Below are 15,990 nucleotides of genomic sequence, written 5' to 3' on the forward strand. Positions count from 1 at the left end.
GAAGAATACTCATCAGCATTTCTATGCTTCAGCATGTCTTACTCATTCTAACTGGCTTTTGGAGAATTCTTTCACATGGGAAGATGGTAAGTTGGGAGCTGTGTTTCTTGTAGAGAGGATTCATCCAAATTAGCCAAATTTTGCATTCAGCTAAAATATGACACTAATTGTTATCAAATCTTATACCTAAATGACAAATGATAATTATTACCTGGAAGGGATTTTATATATTTATTATTGTAAAGTGTCTTTAAGAGAAAGAACACAAAGTGGTCTTCGTCTCTGATCAGGTGCCGGGAAAATACAAACTATTTTATTTTGTTGTTGGCAGAGCTAGTGAATATTTGCTTTGTTGTCTCAATCAATAATATAACCTACACTGTAACCTCCTAAAGTTACATTGGAAAAACTCCATTTACATGCAAAATGAAGCTACTACTACTTTTTTTAAACCACTAAGCAAAGCACTTAAGACTTAATAAAGATAGCCTTACTAAAAACCACCCTGTAAGTTTTTAAGCAGTTAAACTGGAGTTACATATTTTCCTATTCTTTGATTTTTTCACATGAAAGGTGAAAGCCAGGGGCTGGGAAGGTGGCTCAGTGGTAGAGCGCTTGCTTTGCATGCAGGAGGCCCTGGGTTCGATTCCTCAGCACCACATAAACAGAAAAAAAAAACCCGAAGTGGCGCTGTGGCTCAAGTGGTAGAGTGCTAGCCTTGAGCTGAAGAGCTGAGGGACAGCATCCAGGCCTAGAGTTAAGGCCCTACGACCGCGCCCCCCCCTCCCCCCAAAAAAAGAAAGGTGAAAGCCAAAGTGGTATGTCTGAAAACCCAGGTTCATACCTTATTACCATTGGGTGATTAAGAAGCTAATATTCTTAAAAGCTTCTATTGAGCATCTTAGTACTACAAATATTATAAAGTTTTTAGTGGATAAATTATACAACATTATATTTTGGGGGAATTGTCTATGCTCATGTGTGCATGCATTCACATGTGCATACACATGTGTGTACTTCACAGATAGAGAAATTATTAATTGAAACATAATAAACATTTGATCTTTCTCTTATTTTTTTTTTTATCAAATCAGGTTTCACTATATTTATGCTGCTTGCCACACATCAATCATAATAACCAATGTCTATCATTATGATACTGAATTAATTAATTCATCACTGATTATTTGGGAAATGGAAAAAATCTTAACAGCATAAAGAAACTTACAATCACATAAAAAACATAAAAGTACCAAAAATCCCTTAAAAATAATGTATTTTGATAAAGCTGCTATATGCAACTATTTGTTTGTAGTAAATTGTTCTAATCATCAAATATTACTGGGAAGCAAAAGGAAAATAATACTGTAAGCTTTGTATTTTCTGTTCTATATCAACAGGAAGCCACAAATTGGGCATTAAAACATTGACTTTGTTAACCATCATTGACTGTTTAGAAATCATTAGGAGGCTTAATATTATGGCTGTACAGGGTTACATTTTGTCCTTTGAAAGAAAATCTAAAGACTACATTTGAAAAGGGGCTCCTGGTGAGTAAAAGCTTTTCCTTTTCCATTTGTTGGGCTTCCCCCCTCTCCTTTTAAAATCTTAGCCCACCCAATACTCTTTGGCAGCCACTGTACTCAGTAGGGTCCCTCTGATTTTCTAACCAGGAGAATATGCTATTTGAGAGCTCTTCCCGTCAGAGTTAATGCCAGCATTTCTTTATGGGCTGGCCAGCAGGTCTGGCTACCACAGGCAACAACGGTCAGCATACACTCCTGAAAAGACCAAAGTCATTTTTGGCACTAAGAACCCATAACTAGAACCTTCATTTGAAAGTACCATTTTCAAGCAATAAAGTGATTTTGGTACAAAAGTAAACTGACTCACCCCAGGTAAAGTTTTAATATTGTGCAGCGCATTCTGGGCCTCAAGTGCAGCTTTTCTTGTATAAAATGTTACGAAACAACAACCTACAGAGAGAGATGAAAAGGTTTTAGAAATTTCTGTGAATGCTTTGGCTTAGATATAATGGAGACTGTGGCGAACAAATAATCTATTTAAAAGGATGCACAATTTAAAAATAATAAAATGTATGAGAGCAGTAGTAACGACATCTTGAGCATTTATGCAGTGCTTTTCATCTTAAATCACATTTATTAGCTTTACCCACGTTGGATATCAATTTATAGCTTGGTGTACCAACTATCTGAAATACAGCTATTTAGGAATGAGGTGGGAGGTGGGAATAGGAGGATGAGGTGTTAATGGGTCTTGTAGCATAGCAACTACATAAAGAGAAGTATTTAATCACAGTAACAATAGCATAAACTTACATTAACTGTAATTTTCTTAAAGGATAGCTCTAGAACATCACACTTTTAAAAAACACTTTCTTAAAAATTGGGATAACGCTTTCTTTTTTTCATAACATAGAATATAATGCAAAGTTCTGTAACTATGACTACTCAATCAAATTGTACCAAAATGGAAAGCTATTTTGTAACCAGTTTAGAAATCAGGTTACAATACAAATGGACATGTGCCTAATAGAGGTTATCAGACTTTGACCTTTTCATTGAATAGGGATAGGGTGTGGTACATCTCCAGACTTTCCCTTTTCAAAACCCCTGGCACTCCAGGCGGCCAGGTCAGCAGATGTCCTCTTTCCAACCAACCTCTCCACCAAAGAAAATGATATTGAAATCTTAGACCATTCCTTCAGAGTCCTGAAGGATGACTGTTATCCTTTCTTCAAATTATAAAAATACTGGTTAACAATTTATTAAATCAGCATACACCTTCTTTGCACAATCAGGCTTGGAAAAGGGGAGGGAGCAGACAAAAACTTTGCTACTTTTGATTAGTGCTGTCTCAAGTTAAGCCTAGAATAGAGGAAAAACAGATGATGTGAAGCACTCATCATAGTTGGAAAACTCTACTTCATCTTTAAGAAAGGATCCCAATGTATAGAACCAGAGAGGGATAAGGGAGCTAGAGGGGTACAATAGGAAGAGCTAGAGAGGCACGAGTACACAAGAACAGCAAGTAGCATGAGAGCAGGGTAGAGTGCTAAGACACTGACATTGGTTCTCTTCAGGGTAATGCAGCAAATACAACAAACTGCAGAACAAAAATGACAGTTTCAGGCAGGGCCCCAGAGCCACATATCAGCATTCTGATTTCCAAAATAAAAATTCAATGGAGTAGGAGGAACAAAGTACAATATCATGTATTCAGCATTCTTAAACAGATTGAAGATGTTTCCTATCATTTGGAAATTTGGCATCTATTGTCTTACACTTGATTTAATCACAACACACCAAGAATAAACACACAGAACTTCATCTTTTGGATAAAATATAGCATGGCCCTAGATTCTTGGCATTAAAAAAAAAAAACCCAAAACACCATGTATTGCTGTGTGCTGATGGCTCACACCTGTTAAGCCTAGCTACTCAAAAGACTGAGATCTGAAGATCATAGTTTGAAGCCAGCCCAGGCAGGAAAGTTTGTGACAGTTATCTCCAACTAACCTATCCCTCCCAATAAAAAAAGAAAGCCAGAAATGGACCTCTGGCTCAAGTGCTAGAGCTCTAGCCTTGAGTTTAAGCCCCAGAAATGGCACAATTAAACAAACAAAACCCACTAAATGTATTATCTGACTGATGGAAGGAGCTGAAGATTAAGAAAATTCTTGAAGGAATCACATGAAGAGACAGTCCATTTCTATTTATAAGCTTCACTTCAGCTATTTTGACTTCCTTGACCACATTTCATATGGACATACTACCTTTTATGGAATTAACTAGCTACTTTATCTTCAGTGGAATAATGTAGCCCAGAAAGCTTATATGAATTACAGAGGAATAATTTTAAACAGTAAAGTCCAAGTTTCTAGCAACTAGTATAATCACTTTTTCATTTTTTTGGTGGTGCTGGATTATGCTTGCTAGGTGAGTACTCTACAATTTGAGCCACATCTCTAGCAGCTTCCCCCACTTTTTGTTTCAATCATTATTACAATCATTTTTTAAAGGGAGAAAATATAAATTATGTTTCATTAGATTAACAGAGAAAGAAAAACAGGGAGAGCTTTCTAAACACTTGTAGCAAAAACTGAATAAATTCCCCTTTCTTATGTATTGTTTATGGGGTCAGCTTCAGGACAAGGAAGCAATGGGGACGTTCTGAATTTCAACTTCTCCTAATAACCAAAGCTTCCTATCAGAAGCAGAATCTGATACTTTCAAGCAGGTAGCGTTTGGAGAGGAGACACTTAGAGTTAAGGGATGAAATTGTCTGGAAATTAGGAAGAGTAAAGCTTGGATAAAAACAAGTGCTCAGAGTCAAAAATAAAAAAATTTAAGTTCAAAATGAAAGATATGGATCATCCTACAAGAACGCTGAAATGACAGGGACTGAAATGGTAAGACAAAGGCAACAGGACAGAGACAAAATAAAATGCAAAGACTGAGTGCCCCTGAATGGTGGGCCCTCAGCAACAGCGTGTTATCAGGCACAAAGGAAACTCCTGCCTTAGACACACACACACAAAAATCACTAAATCACTGCCACTATTACAATCACCTAAGAATCCATGAGGACTACACAGTCTACCTGCTATTTACATATTAAAATGTTGCTCCTGGCAAAGGAGACACTTAATTTTTCCAATTTTTATGCTAGTATGAATTTGGTTACCTATGGTGCTTTCTTCTAGAATGTTTGTTCTTAGTAAATATAAATTAGATCAGGTGAGTGGGTTTTGTTCTTAATTTTTCTATTTGAGAAAAGGAAATTCTGGAGCTGGCATCTCAGCATTTGTGGGAAAGTAGGTAAAGAGGAGAAAGGAAGGTAGAAAGGAATTAATGTACAGAGGAGAATTGGTAAGATATTCTAAGTCACTAGTTCCTACCAAGTTCACTCTTTCCTGTGTGACTGGTATGGTGAAATCAGGGCCAGATCAGTATAGGTCTTTTCAAAGGATGAGCAACACTTACCTCTTTTACTATATATCTATTTAAACAGAGATTCTTTAAGATTATATCAAAACAGGTTCTACTTTTACTAGGAGAATGTCTTCTACAACGTCGGTAATATACTTCCCTTACAGCTTGCTTATTTAAATACTAATAACACAGATGCTTATGCGTGGCGAGCAAATTTTCAACATATTTGTGTGAATTTAAAGAGTCCCATCTCAATTGAGTACAGCCCCTAGCCATAATCCAATGATAACAGAGCCCAGACTACATTCCTTTCCTTATTCAGCCCCAGCTGAACAGCCTTGTGCAATAAATAACTGGTACACATATGAGAGACCTGGAACAGACAATAAGACTGGGAATATTATCTCAAGAGTCCTCCTTTGGTTTCATAGTTTGATTCCTGAGTGACTTAGAGAAAAATATATTTTCTCTGTACCTTATCTACTTTGGTTTCATTACTTCTAAAAACAGTGAAAGAAAACCACAACTTAAAATTTTCCCTTCCCTCTTGAAGGAAAAAAATGTAACCTAGGAAGAAAGTAACCCCAAAGAAAGTAACGCAAAAGACCACACAGACAGATGTCAAGTAGAAGAAAAGATTTACTGCCAGCAGAGCTGACAAGGCCAAGTTCTCACGAGGAAAGGGCACAAATGGCACCTTCTGGCTCCTTGGAGGCCCCTTTTATATCTTTGGGGCCGAAAGTAGGAGGTTCCTCACCTACTGCGCAGGTGCTGCTATCGAGGGCAGTGATTAGGTCTGCAAGATGGGTGTTTCCTTACACCTCTGAACTGTATGAATTATATTAGCCACAGTGTTCTATCCTGAAAAAATTCTTATTGAAATTATTTTTTTCCACTATATGGAGCAAAAAATGACTTATAGTTCATTTGGCATACATGATGATTAACTTAATGAAAACAATGGTTATCTAATTTGCATAATAAATACAGCTCTCCAAATAAGGGTAAACACAGACCTCCTTCCCCAAGAGGACTTTGATGAGTTCATTTCTAGAATCGGAAACTATGTGAAAGAGTGGTTCCGTTACTCTCCTAGCTAACAACCATAGTCTTCTTGCCTATCTATCACTTAGGATACTCAAAAACCTTAGGCTGTTGGATCTTCAGGGAAAATCTCAAGGGAGAGAAATATCATTCTTTGCCCTGATATAGAAATTATTATGGCAAAAGGTCAGGGAACTTCTATAGATCCTAGACAGTGCATGAAAGTTCAACAAGCATGCAACGTTCTTTCCTGCCAGCCCTAACTCAAAGTACAGCTGTTACGGGGACCACCTGTTTCTTAGATTTCCTCATGCCAGCTGTAACTCAGGTCTGAAGAGCACTGGAGTAATTTCCAGGTCAGCTGCAACACCAGATGGCTTAGCCATCAGATTCAGGGGACAAAGCCTCCCTCCTTGCACAGGTTCTACTTCAAACATCATTGTAAGGTAGGTGGTTAAACATCTACAATACCCAGATGCTCTTTGGTGGTCAGTGGTTGTTGCAACATGTACCAGAGGTTAGTTCTCTTACCCTCAGTGTTCAGTCCTGAAAGCCGCCTTCTCTTATCTCTATGGGTTGCTGAGAAAGGCCCCAAAGAGGAGTAGTGCCAGACCAGGGCCTCTAGGATCATGCAGTCTGATGAGTTCAGTGCTTCAACAACTTCCGACATTCATTCCTATTTCTAATTCATAGTAGTAAACGTTTGCTGCTTCACATTTTTCTAGTTTGTCCATTTGATACTTTATAATGAACTCATTCAGGAGTTTCTGTCAACAGCAACCAAGTTAGAAAAGACAAATATGACTTCCGACAGCCAGGTCATCTTATGGCATCCCAGCTGCAACTTCAACTCACTGTGTTAATAGATATTTTGCTGCATAGAGTCAACACACCCTAATGATCATTCATGTATCTCCACTCTTCACTAGTACTTTTTAATTTCATATGTAAAAAGGCAGTGGGGAAACTGAATTGATCCCAGAACCCAAGACCATAGTCTTAGGCCTAGTCAGAGCTTAACATTTCCATTAATGATGACTCTTCTTTAAAATTCTAATGATTATGCACATACATTAGAAGGGTTATACATTAAATTGTATGGATCTTTTACATCTTACTATGAATTGATTCACTTGAAAAATCTAGCAGAACCATTAGGAATGGAGTGTAAGTGAGTGAGTATGGCAGAAAGACCCAGGTATTGCACAGTCTATGTGAAGGCAGGTCTGTTGAGGGCTCACAGGCTCTGTATGACCAGAAATACCAAGGCAAAATGGGCCCTGAATGAGAGAGAGAGAAACAAAAAAGCTACATATTTGCAAGTTCCACTCTGTCATTCCTTCTGTCTACTTCCCCAGAGTCCCATCGGGGGACTTGTAGCCTTTCACCCATCCAGATCCTAAGAAATGGGTAACTTCAGTAATAGAGCTGCATCTGTTCAGCTGGTAAAGCAAGCTGTAATCAGTGTCATAATTGGGAGACATGATTATACCATCAAGTATCAGAAGCTGAGAGTGGCAATTCCCAGAGAGGCTAAGTGCTACAAACTCCAAATAAGGTAGTAGGCATCGCTTTATAACTTTTCACTAATAGTTTCTTCTGTCATTAAAAAAAATTCCCTTAGGTATTTGTTCAGCTTAATTGCTTGATAATTTAAGAAATTTTGTAAGTTTTTGCTGTTTCTAAATATAAAGCACCCAACAAAACAGGTCAATGTTTCTACACACATACACACACACACACACACACACACACACACACACATTCAAAATCATAAAGCACTTAGCTTTACTGAAAGACTTTATTTTTTTTAATGATCAAATCGATTTATCATCAAAGAACCATCTGGATTATCACAAATCTTTTCAAATCACAGCTGTTTCTCTTGAAAATCTTTACTTGGAAACGCTTAGTTATAATCCCCATGGGAGGGGGAAATAAAGCATTGCTCATGTAGAGATAACCAGTTTATAACTCAGTTTTGCCCTGATTCAAATAGAAATTTATTTACATTCTATGGCATGAAGGGTAGAGGAAACACAGCCCTAAAGAATGATACTACAGATCAGATTTTAAAATTAATCCTGCCTATAAGAATATTGACACTATACTCATTAGAGAAACCTTACCAAACATTTCTAAACTTTGCTGAATTGGGAAGAAGGGAACTAAGATTATCTGCTCTGGAGGTACAATTTTTAAAAAGGTAATTTTCTTTAAGCCTCTGTCTCTAAAATATAGACAGTAGGCAATTTTTATTAAATACGTGTGCTTTGAAGGAATCTAATATAGAAAGGAGGGTCACTGACTTGAATGGTTTTCAATGACTGTAATAGTTATTTATCAGCTGCAGGGTAGAAACAGCAGATCACATGCCAACAATGCGGACTCTCAGGAATGAACCAACTTCATATATGGTTGCTATTAATGAAACATGCCTTTTGAGTATCATGTAGCCAGTGGCCCAGATTCTGTCAAAGGGAGATATTTGGAATGTTAGAGTTTTGATTTTTTTCTGATACTACTCCTTAGTGATACACTCCTTAGTAATATTTTATTTTATTTCTTTTTTGTTTGGCAGTATGGAGTTTGAACTCAGGGCTTCATGCTTGCCAGGCAGGGATCTACCATTTGAGTTACTGCTCTAGCTCTCTTTAGCAATGGTTTAAAATATGGAAAATCAGGGAATGTTTAGAAACACAACTGTGAAACTGGAGGATGGAGGAGAGAAAGTAAATGTATCTGTGGCTAACGTGGTAACATAAAAGGTTTCAGGTTTGGAACTTGCATAAAAACAGGTACCTCTCCCTAAGTGAACTCAGAACCTATCCCTAAGAAAACTTGCATTTTCAAGACCACTGAACTTATCTTAAATATATGAAATCTACTTACAGGATTTTTTAAATCTAAGCAAGTAAATGCTTAGAAACAGTCATACAAGGATCATTTGATAATTGAGCACTGTATATACACATATTCTCTCTCTGTCTGTAGATATATGTATAATTTTTTGACCAAAGTTACAGTTCTGTCAGGCAAATTCAATTCTAGATATATCAAATTCAAGACATTAACCAAGTCATCATGTTGAGAACTGAAAATCCCTTCACAGGTTACTTCAGAATTCTATGGGGCTTGGTCTGATAGGTCAAGGGACTATGGCCCTGGAAGGCTAATTTAGTGAACTTACTGTGTACAAATGAAGTTCTTTCAGACTTTTTTTTTTGTCAGTCATGGGCTTGAACTCTGGGTTTGGCTGCTGTCCCTGCGTTCTTCAGCTCAAGGCCAGTGCTTTAGCACTTGAGCCACAGTGCCACTTCTAAATGAAGTTCTTTCATATCCACACTTCCAAGCAAATCAGTTGCCCACTTAATGTACCTTTGATTGCAACTGGGATCTTGGCATGCATGCAAGCCAGTTTAAGTCAAAGGAGAACATAATCCTTGTTTTTCCTTGTCTTCTATTTCCCCCCTTGATCCTAGTTACTACATAGAGAACCCTCCTTTTAGAATCCAAAGATTGTTGATGGAGAGGCTGGGAAGGTGGCTCAGTGGTAGTGCGCTTGCCTAGCATGCCTGAGGCCCTGGGTTTGATTCCTCAGCACCACTTAAGCAAAAAGAAAAAAGCCAGAAGTGGCTCTGTGGCTCAAGTGGTAGAGCGTTAGCCTTGAGCTGAAGAGCTGAGGGACAGCACCCAGGCCCAGAGTTCAGGCCCCATGACTGGACCTCCCAAAAAAAGAATCCAAAGATTGTTGATGGAAATTGTAACTTTGTGCTCATGTGACTCTCATAAATAATAATTTGAATTATCACTGGCTTTCCCCCTTGACAAGACCTCCTACTTTCAGTTTCTACAAAATATCCCATCAGAAATCCTCTGAATTAATTATACTTAAAAAAAAAAAACAACCCAAACCCTTAGCATTGACCTTAAAAAAGAGGGATATTATTCAGTGGTCTAGAATATGTCTGATATCAACAGTGTCTTGAGGTGAGAAACAAGAAAAAATGCTATTCTTAGAAAGTACAAAGATAAAACTTCAAGATGCTATCTGGTACCCTGGAGAGTCACACATACATCCTTTTCCTTGGTCAAAACACTGTCCAACCACTCAAGAAGACATACCTTGCAAATTAAGACCACATCAAACGCACAGTTTTTATTTATTTATTTTGCTTGTATACAGACACACATTTTTTTTTTTGGCTTGTACTTAAAGAGTCTCAAAGCTGCTTAGCTTACTTGCTCAGCTGATACTCTACAAATTGAGCCTTCTGAATTTTTTTTCTGTCCAGGCTGGTTTTGGGCTCTCTTAAGTAGCTAGAATTATAGGCAAAAGGCACTGGCTCAGAAGCACTATTTTAACTTGTATCCTCTGTGGGTCTTGCTTGCTAGGTGTTTATTTCTTCTACTTTGTCCTTAAAGTACTGCTTGCTCTCCAGAGAGGTAAGATATGACTTAAAAGTGATGCTATTAATTTCACAAGCCACATTTAAAGTTTAGTATCCCTTTTGTTAAATGTGTTCCTGCTTATGATTTTGTTGGCATGACGTCTCTTGTATGCTGAAACGAGATGGATGCAATAAGACATAATGGGACATAATGCATAAAATGAGAGAGGAATGGGACGCATAAAAATACTGGCAACTCAAGCGAAACTTCGTTACCTAAAGGAAGACTGTGCAAGACGATGAGAGGACTTGTTTTATATATTTTTACTCCTTTATTACTTTAAACATCCAAAATAAGAGTAAGAAGACTAAAAGAAATAAAAGTGGCATTGATTTTTCATGGCTTCTATGTCCTTTCTGTAGAAACACCCTAACTCTGATAACATAACCTCTTCATCCCCTCCTAACTACAATCATACAAGTAGTTATAGGAAAAGACAAGAACTATTGGCAGATCATCACTCTTCTAAGTCTCTGTGTCTTTCATAGGGAGACAAATCTGTGAACTATCTGATGGGTTGAGACTTACTCTCAAAGATTCCCACAATTGGGGCTGGGAAGGTGGCTCAGTGGTAGAGCACTTGCCTTGCATGCTCGAGGCCCTGGGTTCGATTCCTCAGCACCACATAAGAAAAAAGGTGGAAGTGGCGCTGTGGCTCAAATGGTAGAGTGCTAGCCTTGAGCTGAAGAGCTGAGGGACAGCGCACAGGCCCAGAGTTCAGGCCTCAGGACCGGACCCTCCCCCCCAAAAGAAAAGGATTCCCACAATGGCTTCAAACTCTTTTCATGTCACCTAATGGTCTTTTTAGAACCTTAACCTGTCTTGGAGAAACATGTTTCTCCAACAGTCACCTAAGGAAAACCTTTTCTCCTTTCTAAAAGTAGTGTTTTTGTAACTAGCACAGAAGATACCCAATCCAAATATCTCATCCTGTAAAAATCAACCTTTAATGAAACAATAGACAATTAGATTAGTTTTACAGCATTTGATAATTGGCACCCTGATGTACAAAATAGTACCATGTGGCCATTACCTTGGGAAACAGAGATATGATATTGCCATTCCGCTTTTAGTACTTGAGTTATGTGGACACCATTTGGATTACCAAAATGCCATCCCTAGGGAATCTCAGGGGGGGAGAATTTCTGCTTTCAAAGCAGGATTTGCACTTCTTCCTCTGGCTGCCTAGGGCAGTGGTCCCATGGTCCTCCAACAATCTTCACTCACAGTCCAGCAGGATTACTACAAATCCGAACCAACCTCTGAGCCAGAGAGAGATAGGATTTCATCAGGCTCACTGGCGACTTTACACCTCCCCTCAGATGCTGTACCTGACACACTATGTCAGGTACCTGGGCTGCTGGCAGCTTCCTATTTTCTAGGGAGTTCCATGGAGGAACAATCCTGTTAGTTCCATGTCCCTAAGGAGGCAGGCAGACTCTTTAAATCTTCTGCAAGAAAAATGGAGATTCTTTTTTTTTTTTTTTCCTGACCTAGATTTAATCTACTGCCTCTTAAAACTCTTTGGGAAGAAACTGAAGACTGATATGTGTCCTGCAACACTTCCTGGCCCATCATTACATAAATCCCAACTGAAACACAACAACAAAAAGATGGCAAAGTTGCAGGAATCTGCTTTTTCCCTTTCCTGGGTTCTTGTTTAACAGCTATAAATGTATCTGGAAAAATTTAATATTATCTCTTTTTTTTCCCCAGATGGGACAATGGGCTGCTATTTGGCTATTTCCTGAACTCTCTCCCCTTGCTGGGCCATGAGAAAGAAAGAAAGATTATAGGTGAAATGTATGCTTGTTCAGGTGCCTCAGGAGATAGTAGGAAAAAAGAACAAGGCTTCACTGCTATAGAAAATTTTGGCTGATCTTTGGGAATTAAAGGTAATAAGCAAATAGAGGATTTGATTATGGTATCTATTTTTCAAATATTAAGTTCAGAGAAGAAAAGAGGGTCATGTTTTCTTCTGAAGGCTAAAATACTAATAACTTTAGGTTGAGCAAGGTTGAACAAAGAAAGCTAGCTGTATAGCACACTAGGCATCTTCCCTAACGAAGTATATGACTTGCCCCACTGCTGGCCAGCCAGTCTCCTGGGAGTCTCTCTGGCAAGGCAGAGAATAAGGTGCCAGTGGGGATGGCAATAATGCTCCTTTTGTAAAAAAGGCAATGTGAACCAAGATATTGTCACATATATCAAGGACAGTATCACAGGGTTAAATGCAATATAAGGTAATTCTAGCTTGAATCCAATTAAAAAGGACTTAGTTTCTAAAGTATTGAGGGACCTCATTAAAAAGAAGTTTCTAATATAAGGTTATTTCATAGTATAAATTCTCTTGAGGATAGGATGGCATTATAATAGAGTCTAGTAGCAGTGAGAATAGGTTTAAAACTTTTCTATATTCCTGTGATTCTTAATTTTAGTATTGGGCTTTTAGATACTTCCAAATCAGGACAATGCCTTAAGTCCCAACTTCATTGTCCTGCAGAATCAACTTATATATTTGCTAGACTATGAATACAGGCTCTTTATTGTTAACCTGGATAAACTACAGGCTCTAAGTGAGTCCTTACACCAACATTATAGATCTGTAATTGTTGTGTCTGAGCTCTAAAAAGTGGTATTTGCAACCTAGAATAGAACAAAGGTATTGTATTCTTTCTGGAATTGAATTGAGGCAGTTGTATACTTCCTCCCTCTGGTCTTTACACAGTGAAATGAAGAGGCGAACCCTTTGGCTATAGGAACTGTAATGACAAGTTTGTGTAATGTTAATGTTTGTGACTCTAGAGAGTTAATATTTATGGCCACTATTATAACTGCATACTTTATTCCAAAAATAATGAAGTCGCTTTTCATGTACATATCGATCAAGGAGGGGAATATTTTTACATATTGCCTGAAACAGTGTAAATTCTGTAAGAAATTCATTTTGGAGCCAACTATAAATTGGTCCCTGGGTTCTCATGGCAGAGACATTATAGTTTTAAAGTGATATTGGTTCTTTCTCTACTGTTTCTTTCATAATCTTTGCAGTGAATCCAGTATATTCAGTCATCCTTTATTAGTTCAAACAATGACCAAGTGATTGACAAACAACTTAAGCTCTTTAAACCTCTGATTCTTGTTTGTAACATGGGGTTAGTAATAGCAAGTATATAATAACTTTACTGTATTTATGGAAATGTTCCTGGTATATACATAGAAGTGCTTAATAAATGACAGAAGTTATTGTTTATCTTAAACTCATGTTTCTCTATAAAGCCTTGAGCCCAAACAGACTATATGCAAGCTGTTTTTGAGACCAGAAGGGACAGGATGCGATTGTTACCTAGATCTTATAACAAATGAAAATAAAGTAGAGAAAGGAAGTGGCAGGCTTGCCACATGCAGAGCTATCCTAGTGGGTATCTGGACGGAAGCGATGGCAAGGAAGCCTCTTTCTTAAGTGATGACATTCACCCTTTAAATGGGTTTAGAATTGATTTTGTTGTCTTGCTTTCTGAAGTAATTACTTAGGACTAGCCAAGTTCAGCCATTTGCATGGCCTCTGAATTCTCTGAACATCCATTTACATGGCTCCTAAATAGTCAATCAGTATTAATGCAATCATTTTGGTTGGCTTCCCTGCATAAAGCACAAGAAAAATGTCTCCACTTGTACACTTCCCAGGATGCCCCAATGAGGCAAAAATTCCCTAAAACAGTTTATTTAAAGTAAAACCTGTTGTTGTCTATTTCATTACCATAAAGGTGCTTTAACCACAGACTTGTCACTCCCTTTAATTCAGCAACAACAGAGGAAGAAGAAAGTGACCACACTAGGCTTCACAAGAAGACATGGTGTCCTAAATGCCTAGGATCAGAAGAGGAAAAACTCCATAGATGCTTTATTCTCATGCTACCATAACGATCACTGAAACTCTGTAAGAGCACCAGCCACATCTTAGGCTTCTTTGGTCCCCTTGGTGTGCCCTCCATGATATGCAGCATGGTGCCTTAATGATTGACAGGCCTGGAATACTGCACAGTAGTAGAATCCTCAGTAATAGATGACCTGGGTAGAGTCACTAGCCCCGATTTTAAAAAAAAGTTTTAGTGACTGGCTCACCTCAGAGCCTTTTCTCATCTGCTCAACCTATAATATTAGTTTATTTTAAAGTTCATGTTCCATAATACTTTGTAATTTGGGTTAGTGGTAGTTAAAAAATAGTCTATGCAATATAATACTCTTTAGTCAATTTCCTAAAAATTGGCTTGGATAGTTTATCAGTTTTTGATGTAAGATGGCTTTGCTTTAATGGTTAGATAAAATAGATTTGGTTCAATCCATTTAATAACATAATGTACACACAATGTGCCCAAAATGTTTTATCTACCCAGAATCTAGTGCATAGAACTCACTGGAAAAAAGTAGGTTTTTTTCCTTCCTTCCACTATATAATTTGAGGGGTACCATTGAGGCTTCTTTTACATTTAGGACAATAAATAATTTAAGTGAGGATATTTTCCAAAGCGGAAGGGATAGTATCAACAATGTTTCTGGGAATAAAAGGAATAAGATTGAAGATTAGTCTCACAGACTTGCCTGCTGGGGCTAGGTTTGAACCATGATCCTCAGATCTCAATCTCTTGTGTAGCTAGGATTACAGGTGTGAGTCTCCAACACCCAGGAATAAAACCTAGACCTGTGTCAGTAAACCACACATATACATACCTTTTTTTTTTTTTTGGCCAGTCTTGGGGCTTGAACTCAGGGTCTAGGTGTTGTCCCTGAGCTTCTTTGTGCTCAAGGCTAGCACTCTACCACATGAGCCACAGTGCCACTTTCAGCTTTTTCTGAGTAGCTTATTGAAGATTAATCTCATATAGACTTTTCCTGCCCAGGCTGACTTCAAACTGTGGTCCTCAGATCTCAACCTCTTGTGTAGCTAGGATTACAGGCGTGAGCTACCAACACCCTGCTTTGTACTCTCTTTTTTAAAACTATTTTCTCCCAATCATTCTTCTCTCCACCGAGAAACATAATTTTGAGCTTGATAGGTAAATAAAAATTCCTCAGAAGTAACACAGGTTTATTTTTTGCAATGATTTATGATGCATGGTAAATAAATCTATGACGATAGGCTTAAAAAAGTTTATACAATGAGGACATGGGTACTGGAGCTTGAGGTAGTTACAAAAGTGGAAAATAAAAAATGAGATGGCTAAGTGACAAACTTGGGAAAGTAACAAACTTAGTCACAGTGTGATTATGGACAAGGACAATCTTAAAGTGACTGACTTCAAGTGTAGGATTAAAGAGAGAACAGATCTTAGCAACCATCAGCTACTTTAAGTTCTCATTTCCAAAAGGAAAAAAACAGAAACAAAGAGATGAGCTATACACCTCCATACTAGGGTTTGAACTTTGGGACTCAGGCTTGCTAAGCAGGTGCTCCACTATAGTACTATGCCTTCAGCCCTTTTGTACACTGGTTTGAGTCAGGATCTGGCTTCTAGCCCAGACATCTCTGGACCATGAT

General features: G+C 38.0%; 1 protein-coding gene across 9 annotated transcripts in view; it reads right to left on the minus strand.

Annotated features, from left to right (window-relative positions):
* Positions 1-15,990, minus strand: part of Celf2 (CUGBP Elav-like family member 2) — a 307,380-nt gene that overhangs the window by 106,851 nt on the left and 184,539 nt on the right. For all 9 annotated transcript variants that reach the window (XM_042686057.1, XM_042686052.1, XM_042686050.1 and 6 more), the window contains one exon: positions 1,894-1,976. In XM_042686057.1, the coding sequence (XP_042541991.1) occupies positions 1,894-1,976 (83 nt within the window). The remainder of the gene's footprint in view (positions 1-1,893; positions 1,977-15,990) is intronic.

The sequence above is a fragment of the Dipodomys spectabilis genome, unplaced genomic scaffold (assembly GCF_019054845.1).
Source record: "Dipodomys spectabilis isolate Male_0828 unplaced genomic scaffold, ASM1905484v1 ptg000096l, whole genome shotgun sequence".
In the NCBI taxonomy this organism is placed as follows: domain Eukaryota; kingdom Metazoa; phylum Chordata; class Mammalia; order Rodentia; family Heteromyidae; genus Dipodomys; species Dipodomys spectabilis.